The sequence below is a fragment of the Chroicocephalus ridibundus genome, chromosome 7 (genome assembly GCF_963924245.1).
Source record: "Chroicocephalus ridibundus chromosome 7, bChrRid1.1, whole genome shotgun sequence".
Classification (NCBI taxonomy): Eukaryota; Metazoa; Chordata; class Aves; order Charadriiformes; family Laridae; genus Chroicocephalus; species Chroicocephalus ridibundus.
The window spans coordinates 52,177,859-52,194,505 of record NC_086290.1 but is presented as its reverse complement, the minus strand read 5'-3'; the positions used below and the strand labels follow the sequence as shown (position 1 = coordinate 52,194,505).

General features: G+C 37.2%; 1 protein-coding gene across 4 annotated transcripts in view; it reads left to right on the top strand.

Annotated features, from left to right (window-relative positions):
• USP32 (ubiquitin specific peptidase 32) overlaps window positions 1–16,647 on the top strand; it is a 77,639-nt gene that overhangs the window by 11,093 nt on the left and 49,899 nt on the right. For all 4 annotated transcript variants that reach the window (XM_063341240.1, XM_063341241.1, XM_063341239.1 and 1 more), the window contains exon 2: window positions 11,211–11,338. In XM_063341240.1, coding sequence (XP_063197310.1) covers window positions 11,211–11,338 — 128 coding nt within the window. The remainder of the gene's footprint in view (window positions 1–11,210; window positions 11,339–16,647) is intronic.

The window sequence follows — 16,647 nt, the reverse complement described above, 5'->3', positions numbered from 1 at the left end:
GAGCACTAGCTAAATATCTGCAGAAGCCAGAGTATTACAAGAATAGAGGCTAAAAAGCAGAATATAAACTATTTGATAAATATCTCTTCATATAAAACGTTCCTAATTCATTATGTAAATGTGCTGCTTCTAATAGAGCCTGTAATGTCCTTGGGGATATATTGCGAGCCTCTTCGGGGATTCAGGGAGAGATTCCAACTGCTGATGCTATTCAGGGCATCATAGCTCTTTGGTTTTAAGTCATTCTAATACCTTTTCTGTTCCTGTACTTCTTTTCTGTGAAACAATGGACAGTGTGTTTATATGAAACTCTGAAATTTGAGTTACCACATCAATCTAAACTGGCCAGTGGCAGTAACATCAGTGGAAGGTGGTTTCCCATACAGCTGTTACACGGTGTATCTAAATATACTGCTTCTTTTTTCTGAATGTAGGGCCTTAGGAAGAGTATGCATCTAATAAGGAATATTTGTATAGATTAATTTTGTAATAGAGCACAGATACACTTAAAGCTAGTATGACATCTTTCAGGATAGTTCTTCAAAAATGTTAGTCCTTGGATGTTAATGGAGAAATCTCTTAACAGGAGATGCATCAGTGGAAATGGAGTTTGGAAAGAGTGACACTGATTGTTTGCTATTCTCTGTTAAAAAACATCTCTGATTCAAGTCTTGGTGTCCTAGCAAACATGTAATAGGGTCCCAGAACTAAGCACATGTTAGTTTTTATTTTATTTCTTTACTATATAGGCTAGTGTGTCTATTAGTAATTCTGCCTTTATTTTTCAGCCACTCACAGATTGCAAGCAAACTTGTTATGTGTTTGTAACAGTGTAACAGAAGACATAAATTTGTGACCTGAGGCTAAAATAGTTCACTTCGCATCTGAGCTGAGGTTGTATTTTAGACAGATACATGCCCAAGAGCTGAGAATAGGAGCCTTTTTTTGTCCATCAGCTGTATGCGTACATACATGTGCATGATGTGTTTCTACCAAAACACTTGGCTTCCAAATGAGTAATATTTTTCTTCTAACTTCAGAAATTAAGATGTAGCAGTATATAAATATTATCTGAATCTTTTATTATTCTTTACTTGTGATAGTATTTAAGTACTACGCTTAACTAGTTTGCTCTTTTAGCTGCCAGAGACTAACACTTGAGTAAATGCCCGATCAAAACTACACCAGCAATCGCAAATTAGAACTTGCCTTTTGTCCTCACAAAAGGCTGTAGGAAACATTGCCTTCCTATGCAGAAATTGCAGATTATGTTTTAACTTTCAGGTTTTGTTTATTTTTTTAATTAAAGAACAATTCATAGTATAGTTGCATTTAGTATCTTTGACACTTTTGGGAGACAGGGTATGAAATATTTTTTATATTATTTTGTAGTAAGGTCCTTATGTAGTGTTTGCTTTTACATAGTTGTCATTTGCCTTTACTTTTCATTTTAATGGGCTGTTTATTTCTTGGAAATTAGTTATATAATGTAATTTTGTGTATCTTAACAAGCATAAATGTCTGGATGATTTTCATGGTGGTAATAAAGTGGGAGCAGCTTTTCAGAATTGTGACAGAAGCTGTTCTACTTACCTGTGACAAAACAAACCTCCAGCGTATTTAGCAGCAAAACTGATGAAGGGACAGCTCAGAAGAGCGGAGTTCTGTTTCTGATTGAAATTGGACTAAATACTGAAAAGACTGACAGCTAAAACCATCATCCCAGGAAATGTACAAACTACGTAAACCATGAAGAAGCATTGGAAGAAAACAGTAGTGGAAAAGGAAAGAAAAATGAGGAATGAAGAGGTTAGAAAGTGAGCAGAGCGATGACTGTGCTCAGGTAAAGGCAAGTGTCCCAGCCATAGTTGATTACTTCTAGGGCTTCCCTGACTCCTTATTCATTATTGTCCATGCATCTGTCTTTCGGAGGGAGTTCAGGGTTCTCGGTGCTCTTCCTGCAAGATGGCTTACGCTCTGTGTTTAAAACCACTTAAAACTTGTACTTCTGCCTCTTTACCTTTTACGTTTCTGTGTGGTTTCCATGCCTGGCTGTGCTGGTCAGCTAGCTCGAGTGTGTTTTCTCCAGGGTCATTGATAATTTATTCAGAGCATCTACCAGCACCTCATCTTGGAAGAAGCGGTAAGTGTTCTGACAGGGGCCAGTGGCCGGGAAAGGTGGCATCCTGTGATTAATCAGAGCTAGAAATTGCGTTGTGCAGTCACTGAGAATTAGTTTACCAGTTCTTTAATTGATAACAGTAATTAATTTTGTCCCTAATATTAAATTTGTGGTCATATGCATGGTCAAAATTATTTTAATAATCTGCAGAGATTTCTGAATTTTCAGGTTCTTTCAGGTTTCTTCTGTGGCTTACAGTGTTGGACTGGAAAGCATATAAAACTAGGCTCCTTTAATTCCTGAGGATATAAAATATAGCCAATAAGATTTAAGTGCTCAGATGGTGGGAGGATTATTTCACTGTTGGGGCTATTATGTAGCAATTCCTATCCACACTAGTCTTATGGGGAGGGTTGTCACAGAACCTGTGCTGATTAGCTTTGCTTGAAGCAAACATAATCCAAATAGCAATGTGACAGTGTGTGCCCTGATGGAGATACTTTACAGATGGATAAAACAGGCTGATAATACTTAATGGCATTCTTTTTGAGGATGGTAACTGTGAGAAGTAAGCTCTTTGAAGATTAAAAGCGTCACATAAATGCTAAGTATTCATGTTACAGAAAATTGGCAAATCCTATTGTAATAACTAAATCTTCTTCCGCTCTCTGCATACAAGATGTTAAACCTTTGATATGCATTATGGTTAGGTCTAGTAGAACCAAGAAAAGCTTTATCCCCAGGATGAGCCTCTACGACCAAAACCCAAAGAATAGGTAGAAGGAAAAAAATACAACTGGATTGAATAATATTTATTTTATTTTATTTTTAATACCAAAACTGTGTTGCTGTTATCCTTAAATTCCTGTTATTGGTAAAGGTCATGTTAAGACTGTTAAGTCTTCAGTGAGATGCGCTGTTTAATTTGAATGGTGCCATTTTTGATACTCTGGTTATGAAAGATTCCTTAAGAGTGGATTAATTTTTTCATTAGGGGAGGCAGGATTTTTTTGTCTGTATTTTTGCCCAAAATATTGTCAAGTGGATTCCTTTTTGGCAGGAATGGGTGTGTGTGGATGTTGTCATTTTAGTCATAGCTGGTTCATTTATCTCAATAGATTTTTGCAGTTTGTTCTTCCTGTTTGGGGGTTGTTCCCAAACATGCTTTACATTCACTTGCACATTTTACCTCTTTGAAGCTTTTTAGTAATTGCTTTGGTTCTTGACAACTTCATAACCGCAGCCATTAAGTCACAATAAAGACTAATGAAAAAAGTAATAAAATTTCCATGTATAACTAGGATGAAGATTCCTGGGGGAAATATTGAGCAAGTGATTACAGGGAAGATAACTGTCTGGTTAGAGAATTATATGCCCTGTGAGTTTGATATTGAACCTGTAAAATTGTCGCTTAAAGATCAAAATATTAGAATTATTAAAACCTGAGCTGGAAGTCAGGTAGAGCTCGAGGTAGGTGAATTTTGCTTGCTTTCTGAAGGATGATCAAGTTGTCTGTTTTATTAAAATTCGGGTTTGGTTATTTTTAGTAAAGAATAAATGCAGTGTTATGCTGATGGTTGCAAATTATTGCTTGTTCTGTATACTTGAGATCTGCAGGGGTGTTTTGTTTTTTTGTTTTTTTTTTTAAGGCACTGACATAGCAAGCTCTTTTTCTTCCAGTAGTGACACTGGAAATTCAGATTTTTTTTTTGTTTGTAGAGCATTGTAGGCGTTTTGATGCTTACAATTCGGGAAAAAGTACCAGCACTACTAGATATATTGTAAGATACTTTAAATCAGATGAGCTTAAAGTTTCTTGACCCTTCACCTTAACTGAACTTTTTATCCTCGCCATTTGTTTTCTTCCTGCTTATGCAGTAATTTGTTTCCTGTTTTGATTTTCAGCATTGTCGATACTTTGTGGTCTTCTGCCTTGATTTGGCTTTTTTTTTTTTTGTTCGTCTCCTGCAAACTAGAATAAATAATTTCTTTTCATGTAGCCAAATTAAATATTTTAGGCTTTTGAGGCATAAAGATTTTATCAGCTTTTTGGTGCTGTTACTACTACTCATACTAATGGAAGTGATGATTTACATGTTACTTTTGTGATTCTGGTGTAAATAGTTGTTACCACATCACTGATTTGTTTTCAGCTGTCACTAATATCTCTAATAAGATGAAAGGAAAGAAAACAGGTATGTGCTTTGTGTGTCCAGTTTGTTATAGGTTATGTTAATTGGCTGTCAGTTGATAGTAGCCATGGCAGATTAACTCAGTTAAACTACCACCTCCCCACCTACCCTCAGTTAAACTATTGGGATTCTGTCCTTTTCACTGATTAAAGCAGCTCCATAGTAGTAGTTTACAGTACTTTTCTTATCCTTTCCTACAACAGACAACTGGACGCTTTTCAAAGCTGCATTTTGTATCTCATTCTGTATTACTACAGCATTTTACATAATTGTGCTTGGATTTTGAAGGGTAGGGGAAAAAGCATTGTAAAGGAAGGCATTCTTATGGCTGGTCTGACTCTCCAAATAAATATTAAATAGGAATTTAAAATGCATTTATTGTGCTCGCTCTCGTTGCACATGTCACAGGCAAGGTATATAGTAATTATGTTATATAAGCTGTAATAAATCCATTAAGCCTGACTAACCACTTCTTTTAACCTTTAGACAAGCTCCCTTCAAAATGAATATTTGTTTCTTGTAATGCCTAACATTCATGCGTGAGCTGTTGCATCTTAACCAGCAGTGCTCGCTTGTAAATTTTGGTGTTGCTTCTCTTTAGTGCCTCTGTAAATCTTTAAACTTCTCTGCAAGGGCATTGGAGAGCAGCCGTATGCTGCAAGATGGGAAGATAAGTTACTCTGTTCGATCTTGCTTTGGGTGCAAGTTAGTTACTGGTGCCAGGCAGAGACTGTAGCGAGTGCCAGTTCTTACATTCTTCACCTCAATAGTATTCCTAGTGTTGCATCATTAAAAAACAAAAAAATTAAGGAAGATCTTTACTTTATTGCAGTATTTGAGTAAAACATACCATTGAGTTATTTGTACAAACCTTAGCTAAGATTCATTAGTCTCTAAGGAAGTATGATGGCGTATGCAATGGAGTGATCAGTGGGGAATTGGCTTTGATGTAACCATTTTTCTTCTATCTCTTTTCCCAGGACAGGAAATAAACAAGCAAAAGTATCAATATTTGGTGTATTTCATTATGTAGTCATATTTTCATTGGTGCCTCTTAATAAATTTCACTAGCAGTCTTGTAATAGCAGAGGAACTTTTGCTGAGACAGCTTCCCAGCTTGCTGAGTTTTGCACGGGTGTTGGCTGTGTAAAGTTGTCTTGTGCTTTTCAGTATGACCTTTGTCTTGAAATGCCAGAGGCTGTGCTGTATGTTGGACCATACATTACTCACAATGCATTTTAAAACTTCCCAAGATAAAGCCGAGAAAGTGGGGGTGACATTAGTGCTACAGGATGTGGAAAGAAAAAACTTTCGAAAATGAATAGAGAATGTGTCTGCAAAGCTTGCCAAAGCTCCAGTGTAAGGGTTGATTTCCTCCACCTTAGTTTAGTTAAACAGAACTTAAGGTACATCTAAAGATGTATTTTAAAGTTACAGAATGGGTAAGCAAAAAGAATGCTATCTGTTGCCTGAAGAGAAATTGTGATACATAAATTATTGTTTTATGTATACTATTTGGACTACAATTTTATACAAAACAGACTTTAAATTTGAGAGTAGTTGATTGAGCACATGTAAATTTGAGAATTTGAGTATTAGACAGTAAATACTAAAGGTAATTACCCTTGTTTCTATGCACTGTGCTGAGTTTTAAGTAGGATGAGGAGGAAGGGAGTAACTTCAGCTGTGTTTTCTGCTTTCCCTTTTCAAATGGAAAGTTGTATCTAATGTCCAGAATGTGGGTATCTGACATTAGGCTTCTACATAAATGTAGCATATTTTTTTCTGAGACAGATTCCCTGCAGCTCCCGTTTCTATCAGTGACACAGCTGGTGGGGATCCGCTCTGAAATCCAGCTCAGTTTTACGTGGGTGGCAAAACGAAGTTTAAGGCTGCAGTTGGGCGTCTAGGCTTGCATAGTTTGAGCTTTAGATACATTTTTTTTTTTTTTCTAAAAGGAAAACTCCAGCATGAGTCGGTGATAAATAATGTGGAATGAAAGCAGTGGAAAGAGGGTGGCTTCCAGCACGGGACTGTTTTGGAATGCACTACACAAATCATTACGTGGAGAGATGTGAGTTTGAAAAAAATAGTAGTCTTGTAAATCAATATAAACAGCATTATGTTTAAGTAACGCTTTTAAACTAAAAATATCCTCGGCAGTTGAATGAGCTGAAGGTTTGTTACAATTACTGTAACTTGCGGTGACATTTTTAGCTGAGGTTGCGTGGTTTCATTTAAACTTTATTAAACAAACTGGAGCTCAGCTATTCCCTGCAGAGTTGGAAGCAGCGCTAATCTTCTGTTACAGTGTCTTTGACTTTATTGGAAGCCATCCAGCCAAGGTAGCATTGAGGAGGTTTGTATTATAAAAGTCACCTAGATGGAACAACTGTGACTTTTCCATTTGTTTCAATGGTGGTTTTTGGAATTTGGCAAATATGATTTTAAGAATTAGAATACAGTATCTAACTAGTGCAAATTGTTTTTATTATTTTGAATTAGAACCTCACAATAAAAAGCTAGCTTCAATAGTCTTGAAGTGTAAAGAATTAGGCGTGCAGTTCCAATTCCATTGCTTTCTCTGCCATAATATTGAGGTTGTGCCACTTGTTGCTGGTAGGAGCAGTTGGCATGGTTTTTGCTGTGTTGGCTACCGTGAACTTACTTTGGGAAGTCTTACGTGTTCTGTTTTTCACTGTCAGGTTATGAATGCAGCAACAGTGTATCCCATAGTGTAGTGTCTGTGTAGTGAAAGCAGCTCGTGAATGGTCTTTTCATCGGTGTTTGTAGACAACTGTCTCCTGAAAGCGTTTGGTAAGACTGTGCTTTTGGAAACAGTGAATATCCTTAATGAAGGAACTTCAGTCAGTGTAGGAAACAGCGTTGTTAACTAAATTTGCGTCTAAAGGTGGGATTAAAAATATCTCCATGGTCTATGATGCTTCCTGCATGGGACTTGTGGAATTGAGAGGAAAAAAAGGTGGCTTGTGGGTATGTGAGTGTTCCAGTTTTTATAGTAATAGATGTATTGCTTCTGGAAATGTTACTTTCATAATTTAAGACTTAATTTTATTTCCTCTCAACATGCCATCATGTTCTATCTCTATGTTGAATAATTGGTACTTTGGTGTTGGGATTTTGTATTCAAATATTTTATTTGTCTTACAGACTCATAGTAAACATTGATAATATCTTTGATTTATACTCTGCTTATTTCAGTAGTACTTTCATGTGCCTGGATCTAGATGTGTAATGAACTTATTTTTACAAAGCTTTGCAGATGATTTTAAATGGCCAGCATCTGTCATTTTAATGTGTCCTGGGGAAGGAATGGAATTACCTTTCCTGTAATTCCATGACCTGTTTTGTAGTTTCTGCATGCAAACAATAGTATTACATGGTCTCTAGCACTAGTAACTTGCTTTCGCAACGTAACATGGGTTGGCAGTGTCCATTTATCATCCACTATTAAATGATATGCTGACAGTTCTTTTTGAAGGTGTTAGTAGTATTGGTTGACTATTTTCTTCCCAATCTTCTCCTCGCCAACCCGTCCTGCAGCAGGACCCCAGCCACTTCTGTGTTTCATGGGGTACATATGGGATTTTTGTATATCTGAACACTGCCTGAAATACACTCTTGGCAGTCGTAGGTGCTCAAGGAAGTACCAATAACTGCTGCCTGCCATGCTCTTGGGCGTACTGTGTATTTCCAAGATGTAGTTGGCCCCAGTTTCATTGCTGTGCTTGTCTTCTTAATTTGTGATACAGTGAGACCTATTTGCTTCGAGTGGAAACTGAAAAACAGCAACCCTTCCGGGGTTAAATTAATTCACTGCTCCTTGTTACATCGGAGTTTCACACAAGAAATACCGCTCTATGCAGCTCTGTCACCAGAGAGGTGGTTGCGTTTCGGTGACTCCTAGAAACATGTAACTTGTTTCATGCACTTAAGGATGTAAGGTGATACATAAAATATCTCTGGAGTACTAATGTGGTCTGCAATTAAGGTTGTCAGATTACAAATTGCTTTAATTTCTGTTAATACAGGTAAATTTCATAAAGGAATGGCCAGAAAATTTTTTTGATTAGGAAAGTACTTGACTGACTGAAATAACTTTATATTCTAGCCTATTAGATATAGTCAGTTCACATTTATTGGGTTAATAAAATTTTCTATTAACAGTGATTGGAAGTTTTACATCAGTATGGGCTGTTGTATTTCCTTTAATTAATCCTAACAAGAAAATAGCGCACAAGTATAACTCGGCAAGATTGTCGTGGTGTCCCTGTTGAGAAGAGCTTTGCTGTAAGAGGGCTCAGTGGTGACGGCAGCTGGAAGGTGCCCGGAGTTGGGTGAAAATGCTCTGCCTGGGAACGTGGGGGCTGTCAGTGCAACCGGGACGCAGCGCTGTGCTCCCTCCCTCCTCTCCCCGTGCTGCGGAGAAACTTTAACTAGCTGGAACAAGGGACACAAACCAGTCATGAGAAATGAATGCTGGGAAAAAAGATATTTTGTAATTTTTTAATGAAAATGATTTGAATTTTCTCTGCAGTCAGGAAACTGAACCTGCAGACGTTGATAATGACACAGTGCTATTTAAGTCCCTGTATATATTGTGTATGTTTCAACTTTATTTTTGCAGTAAGCATTCATTAGGTTACTTGAAAATCCATTATAATATTTGTAAAGCTGTAAGCATCTATTTAGTTAACGCTTGGTTTGTGTATAAAATTTTTGCCAAATGATCGCAAACCAGGTTGGATTAACTGCTGAGGAGTTCCAAAAAATTAACTGAGGAGGAGAAGAAATCAGAATGCAGAGTCTATTTTTAATAAAAGTGTGTGTGTGCTCATGCATATAAAAAATACAACAAATTAAAATACTTTCATCAAAGAACTGTAGCTAGATTTTGTCTAGGATCTAGGTTGTTTGCTATACCTTGCCAAAATAATGAAGCCAGTAGCTTCCCCTTTTTCTGTCCCCTTAGCAATCCCAAGCTTTTGCTCATTAAACGTGGTGGGAGTTGTTCCTGTTGGCTGAAAATTAGCTGTAGTTCCGTTGTGCATAGGAGGTGTGGAGGAGACGAGGTGAGGCATCTCTCTAATGGGAAGCACTTCTCTTAATTTTTTGCACATGTTTGGAGGAGAGGCTGTGGCATGAGGGTCAGTTTCTTTGAGGAATCTTCATTTTGCTTCCTGTTTCCGTGATTCTGAAGAGCTGGAGAGTGTGTAGAGTTTTGCATCAGGTTGTAAATATTGTATCAGAGGGTCTGTTTCCAGTTAGCTAAGGAAAAATCTTGGAAGAAAACTTTAGCTGGTGTGCCTAACAGCGTTTGCGCATTCATTAAACATCACACGTAAAGACACAAAGAAAGAAAATAACTCTATGGACAGATGTTAATATGAAATAGTGAAATTTAAACACCATATAAGCCAGGTAACAGTATTATACCAACATCCTTCTGCCGTATAATTAAAGTGTGCTTGTTTCATTAAAACAAGATACGTGGTGATGATAACTTGAGTATGTCTTTTGCCAAATCCATGTTAATTGACAGAACCAGTGCTGTGTGGGTCACACTTTAGGTTTATTTCTTAAATCCTTTGAAATTTTCCTTGTCAAAAGTACCCAGAATTTGTAATAAATTTTGAAAAGAAACATGACCCAATTTCTGGTTTTACACACAATTGTTAAATGAAATCACTAGTCTTGTTTCAATGCTGACTAGGATTAAAACTAGGGAAGAATGTTTCGATGTGATTTACTTTTAAGGAGTGATTTTTCTTTTGATGAATGAATTAATTGAAACATAGAAGTTTTAAAGAGAGTTGGATTAAGCTCTCAAGTGTTCTGTTTTATTTTGGCTGACAAAAGGCTTCACAAGCTTTTGGCCATGTCAAGTGTTGTTTCTGTCTGGCTTGTTATATCTGGGTAAGGAAAATGCCTTACTATAAATACAGTGCCATAGTTATCATGTACAACATCATTTCTTTTGGCTTCTAGATGGTAAATAGCTCTTCCTGCACTACATGGTAACTTACGTGTCATCCAGGTCATGGTGTGTTACTCTCTGCAACTTAATTTTTGACAAAGGATGTTTTTTGTTCAGCAAGATACTTCACTTAAACACTTTGATAGAAAGTTGCTTTATGCTTGTAAAATCTGAAAGCAGGGACTGCTTTTCAGGAAGCTTGTGCAAGTATAAACAGGATGTCATCAAACTCTTCACGTTTACAGATTGTGAACAAGTTTGGACAGGTTTTAGCTGGCAATCAGATTTTGACGGTGCAAGAAAATCTTAGGTGAAGAATTACATTTAGTCCAAAGTTTAACTGTAGTAATCCTGTTAAATTCATGCTTCACTGTATGGTCTTACGAGCACGTAAGTGGTGATTAAATATTTTTTTTATACAGAAGAGTAGAGTGGTTGCTAGATGAAACTCCGTGAAGCGTGCTGCTGGAGCTACTCTTAATAATATCCACCACTGTTGGTTACAGATCGTTTCTCTGGTTTGCGTGCAATGTAAAATTGATCATAAAGCTAGATTATTTTTCTTTTGTGTGACAGTAATGGTGCTTAATTTAGAACAAATTATAATATGCTATTGTAGTCTGAGAAAACAGGCAGTGAACTGTTGTAATCATTGATGTTGACTTCAGGTCTGCTTCACTTCTCTTTTTTGGGGAAGATTAAATTATTAGATCTTGTTTTCTAGTAGTCCAATTTTCCCACTATTTAGGTGAAGTCATGCATTTAATTTCTTTCTGTCTTTTTATTGTAAAGGTAAATGTAAGATGTATTGGATTTTGAGAGTCCTTTAGCTATTACATTTCCACAGTATCTTTACTGACCAAATCTTTTTTTCTTCCTCTCTTCTCACTCAACACAGTTACAGACATAGAGCTAAAGCGACTGAAGGATGCTTTCAAGAGAACTTGTGGACTCTCCTATTATATGACTCAACAGTGCTTCATCAGGGAAGTTCTTGGTGATGGAGTCCCTCCAAAAGTTGCTGAGGTAATCTATGAACATGCTATTTTTCTGGGGAGGCCTACATGGTTGATGATGTGCACCTGTAGATGTGCACACACAAATATGCCTATACAAATACAAGAGCTAATTTAATTCCTTTGCATTTTTCATACAATATCACTATGTGCATTCTGTATCTGAAGATAATGTTCCAGAGGTGGATCATGAGTTGTCAGTGACGTATGCTTTACTGAGCTACTGATTCCAACCCAACTAATAGGTGGTAGATCACTTTGAAGTAAACCTGAACATCCATATGTAGATTTGGGCAAGTAAGAGGTTGGGGAGTTTTAACACTATGCGTAGCTATTATAACAGAAGATTTTATTTGCTCTGGGCATGTACTTGCTTTTGGTTTCTCTGAGATTCCATCAGCTTTTACTTTGTTTTCTAATTATCTTTAAAAGCTCTTAAAAATAATTTTATGTATAATAAATATATAAATTAACTGAAAAAATAGACAGAATCAAAATATGCTACGTACGCTAATGGTATGAGTTTCAACAAGGCCAAGTGTCAGGTCCTGCACTTGGGCCACAACAACCCCCTGCATCGCTACAGGCTTGGGGCAGCGTGGCTGGAGAGCTGCCTGGCAGAAAAGGACCTGGGGGTTCTAATTGACAGGCGGCTGAACATGAGCCAGCAGTGTGCCCAGGTGGCCAAGAAAGCCAATGGCATCCTGGCTTGTATTAGAAATAGTGTGACCAGCAGAAGTAGGGAGGTGATTGTCCCCCTGTGCTCGGCACTGGTGAGGCCACACCTCGAGTATTGTGTCCAGTTTTGGGCACCTCAATACGAGAGAGATATCGAGGTGCTGGAGCGAGTGCAGAGGAGGGCAACGAAGCTGGTGAAGGGCCTGGAGAATAAATCTTATGAGGAGCGATTGAAGGAGCTGGGACTGTTTAGTCTGAGGAAGAGGAGGCTGAGGGGAGACCTCATCCCTCTCTACAACTACTTGAAAGGACATTGTCGAGAGGTTGGTGCTGGTCCCTTCTCACAGGTAATTAGTGATAGAACAAGAGGGAATGGCTTCAAGCGGCAACAGGGTAGGTTTAGACAGACATTAGGAAAAAATTCTTCACAGAAAGAGTGGTCAGACACTGGAATAGGCTGCCCAGGGAGGTGGTGGAGTCACCATCCCTGAATGTGTTTAAGAGTCATTTAGATGTGGTGTTAGGGGATATGGTGTAGGGGAGAACTTTGCAGAGTGGGGTTGATGGTTGGACTCGATGATCCCAAGGGTCTTTTCCAACCTAAATGATTCTATGGTTCTAAATATTGTGTGTAAATATCTAAAAAAAATAGTAATACCATCCTGCACACATGCATGTTTAAAAGAATTATTTTCTTTCATAGTATTACCCCTGTCTTGAGAAAGAAATTAAAATATTGTTGGTAGAGAAGAATAAGATTAGTGAGACCTTTCAAATGATATCTTTCTCCGTGTCATTTCTAATCACAGCTTCTATTTCTGGTATCTTCAGTGGTATTGACCTCACAGGCAGCGTACAAGTCTTCCAGTTTTATTTAGATAATGGGAGCGTGCATTGCAAAAGGTTTCACGCTGTGGCAGAGTTACTTTTTTTCAAAGCTTAATCTTTTCTCTGTTATTTTTTGTTATTTGTTTTTCCTAAGTGTTGATAAAGAGGATGATATTACTTGCCTCTGTAATATAACTGATAGTTTGATTTTTATGTGCTTAACACGAAAAATTGCAATGCGTGTTAGCGCTATCACATCACAAGAGAGTATATGATTTGCCCATAGCTTAAAACATGCCTTTAGTATTAATTTCTGTATATGTTGTCTGGAAGTTTTGACTGTTAGTAGTTCATAAGATTAAACAAAAAATGTATCCTACACTGTATGTGATTGGTTTGAAATAAGATAAGATGTTGAGAATTTTACATTATTAGTTAACGCGTACCTTTTTGTGCCTTTTATGCCAGTATTAAGGATTAAATTACTGATTTGGATGAAGTAAACTTTTGGTCACAAATAGAGACTCTGGGTTTTCAAATGTCTGCTGGCTACCTTCTATTGTATATTTTAAAAATCTGTCCTTAAAGATACATTTTTAGTGATGATTATCTCTTTTGACACTCATTGCACTTATACTGCAGTTCTTGGTTTCCAGTTGGTGAAATAGAATTATGGAAGAATCATAGTTGGTTTTGATGTCACCTCATCAAAATTGACACATCTCAAAATTCTAGTACAAATTACCGTGTACTTCTAGCAATCGTATTCAGGCAATGCAGCAGCCCTAACTGTGAGCTTGAATACTGTAAATTTGGACAAAATTTTGATTTAATTCTGCTCATACCATGAAGGGATACTTTGTAGTCATGGCTTCAGGATGTGGAAAGGCAGGCAAAGTCATTAGGCAGCGTAAAGCCTTGTTGTGAGTTTTCAGCCTTTCAATCATTAAAATGGATCATTTTGAGCCTCAGACTCTGGGCTGTCTTCTCTGCATGTTTTGAATAATAGTTTTTCATATCTGAGCAGTGATGGGCCTTCAGGAATTCATTAAATTAAAACCACAGAGTTTTATAGCAGGGTCATAAAACAGACAACTGAAGCGAGTAGAACTTTGGTCAAACAATTTGCATGAGTGTCGTGCACGAAAATAATTTTTTAGATGTTCATGACAATAATGTTCTGAAAGGATGTCTTGGAAAAATGGAGTTGAAGATATTAATAAAATGAAATTAGAGATGTGCTGTGTTTGCGTTGTTTAAACTGCAGGGAAGCTGGTCAAGTGGTGATATGTATGAACGCAGCATTTATTTTTGCATCTAAGGAAATAATGCAATTACCGTATGCAGTTGTGGCACCTTGATAGAAAAAGTATTGTTCAGAGGAGGTGGAAGGACGGATTGCTAATAGTATTTCAAGAGAGCATTTCTAGTAGCTTTGTATTTTAGACTGAGAAGGGGAAGAATGTTAAGGCCCTCCTAACTTTGACCTATGCAGTCATTTAAATGACTAAATAGATGATACCTTTTATATATACCTACATATATTATGATTGTGAGAAGGTTTATACACAGCAATCTGTGATACTTACTAAGTAGTTAAGTGTCAGTGCGTCTTTTTCTCCAAATGTGACTAATTGGTTAGCAAGCTGCAGTCCAAGTAATGCAAAGAGAAGAGAGATGATGTGAATAGAAACATGAAGGACACAATGAGGGGGCTGCCTAAAGAAGAAGAACACAGACTTCTCAAGGACTGGGAGAAGGAGGGTCATAAGGATAAAATCAGAAACGAATCCAGAACATTTTATACTCTCTTGAGAAAGGAGCCAAAAGAATGCCTTTAGCATCCTCTCCTACTCTTCCAGCAGGCTTACGAGAGCACGTGGGCACAGGGCCAGGGATTGGGATCTGAAGGGAACTGTTCATATAGACTGAGCCATTTTTTTTAACAGAAAAGGAACCATATTGTTACACTCTTCAGTTATCCGTCAAACGTAACATGTCAGACTTAAATTTTATTGAAAAAGTATGACTTATGTACCATATAATTATACTAAATTTTATATTCTGAAATGTAAATTTCTGTGATACTGTCTAGGTGTGGCTGTTTTAAGTAAAGCTGCAGCAGTATTAAGTAATTTTGGAAAATACAAAATTGCATCATATTTTGATGGCATATCTTACTAGAAGTTTTCCAAATACCACATGAATAGAAAAATTGTGGAGCTCCTTCCTTAGAAATGCAAATTAAGCTCTGTTATATATTCTTATACAACTATTCAGTCTTTATAAACTCTTACCAAAGAATGGCTAAGCAGATAAACTCAAAGTAATACCAGCTGCTGGTGGTTGGAATCACGTATATTAAATACAAATACATTGGACATTATGCATAGAATTCCTTCTCTGTGTTTATATCATGAACACTCAATGTGTTATGTTGAAATAATATATAAATGTAATATTTGGCATTCAACCGATATCATAACTGAGATGTACAAAGCTCAACAGAAGTGAGTGGAAAAAACTCAGAAAAGGGTATGAAATAGAAATACGCTTTCAGGTGGATGAAGAGAGGAGACAGCTTTATTCGAGGTAATTTATCAAATAGCTGCTCTTAAAAAGTCTAAAAGCACAGAAAGGTTAAATTTGAGTGATGGAGAAGCATAAAGTACACAGAAAAAGATCATATTTTATTGAAATTTATGAAAGAAATCCAGTGATTTCTCTTTTGTTTATTCAGAATATATTTTTTTTATCTTGGAAGTTCTGTTATCTGAAATGTAAGACTTTTCTTCCTTTTTGTGCTCTTCATGGTTTTTTTGTGATTAAAAATAGTTATATCAAGACGTAAACTATAGTGTTCAGCAGAGCTAACTGCATATTTCTAAAAAAGTAATGATTTCAATGTAATATAAAGGTAAATTTCTTACATAGGCAGTGTAGCCTTGAAGGCATCCTGTGAAATCAGAATGATTAGGAGTAGAAAGCATGGAATTCAAATCTCTGCCATGATGCTCTCCATGAAGCCTATACAATCATTCTGCCCAAATAGAGGACAAATTTAGTTTTAATAATTTAGGCCTTCAAGCATTTGTAAATGGATTAAACATTAGTAATAGAAGAGGCTGATGTGAGCAGCCGACGGGAAGTTAATGGATTTAGGTAGTGCTGTGTCTTATAGGGGAATGAAACTGCAGGTTCTACATGATGTTTTCTGTAGAATTAGATCCTTCTGTGTTATCAGCCTCATTTACATTTACTTGCCTTCAGACATCTGTTAATAGTCCTAAGTGAATAGCAGTGATAGCTTGATGGGTGGACAAGGAGTGGATTTCCCGCAGGTAACACACAGAACTGTATTGAGGTAAGTGTCTTCAGGGAATCTGTCTGGTAATAACTGTGATAGGAGAGAGACGAATAAAAATTTAGATTTTTTGGGTTTTTTTTTTTTTTTTACTACCTCGTTGCCCAGTACTGCTTTGGAGGTGGTCTAGAATCCATTCTGCAGCTGAATTCTGCTATTCTGCTTCCTGCTGCTGGTGGTGGATTTTCCACACCTTGTTACCCGAAGCAGAAAGGGCGGTCACTGTTGTAAATCTACGGTAGCTGGTCTGCGTTAGGTGTTTCCTTTTCTTCTGTTTGCGACTAAAGCACTCTGTGGCTTGGCCAGATCTATCTGGTGCCCTTGACAGGCCCGTGGCTGGTTTTGTTTGGTCACTCCCAGTCCTGGCTTAATTTTGCGTTGCGATGGAAGCCACACCTGCGAGAGCAGGAGCAGTGACTCGTTCCATGGCTCTGCTATTCTGCTCTTCT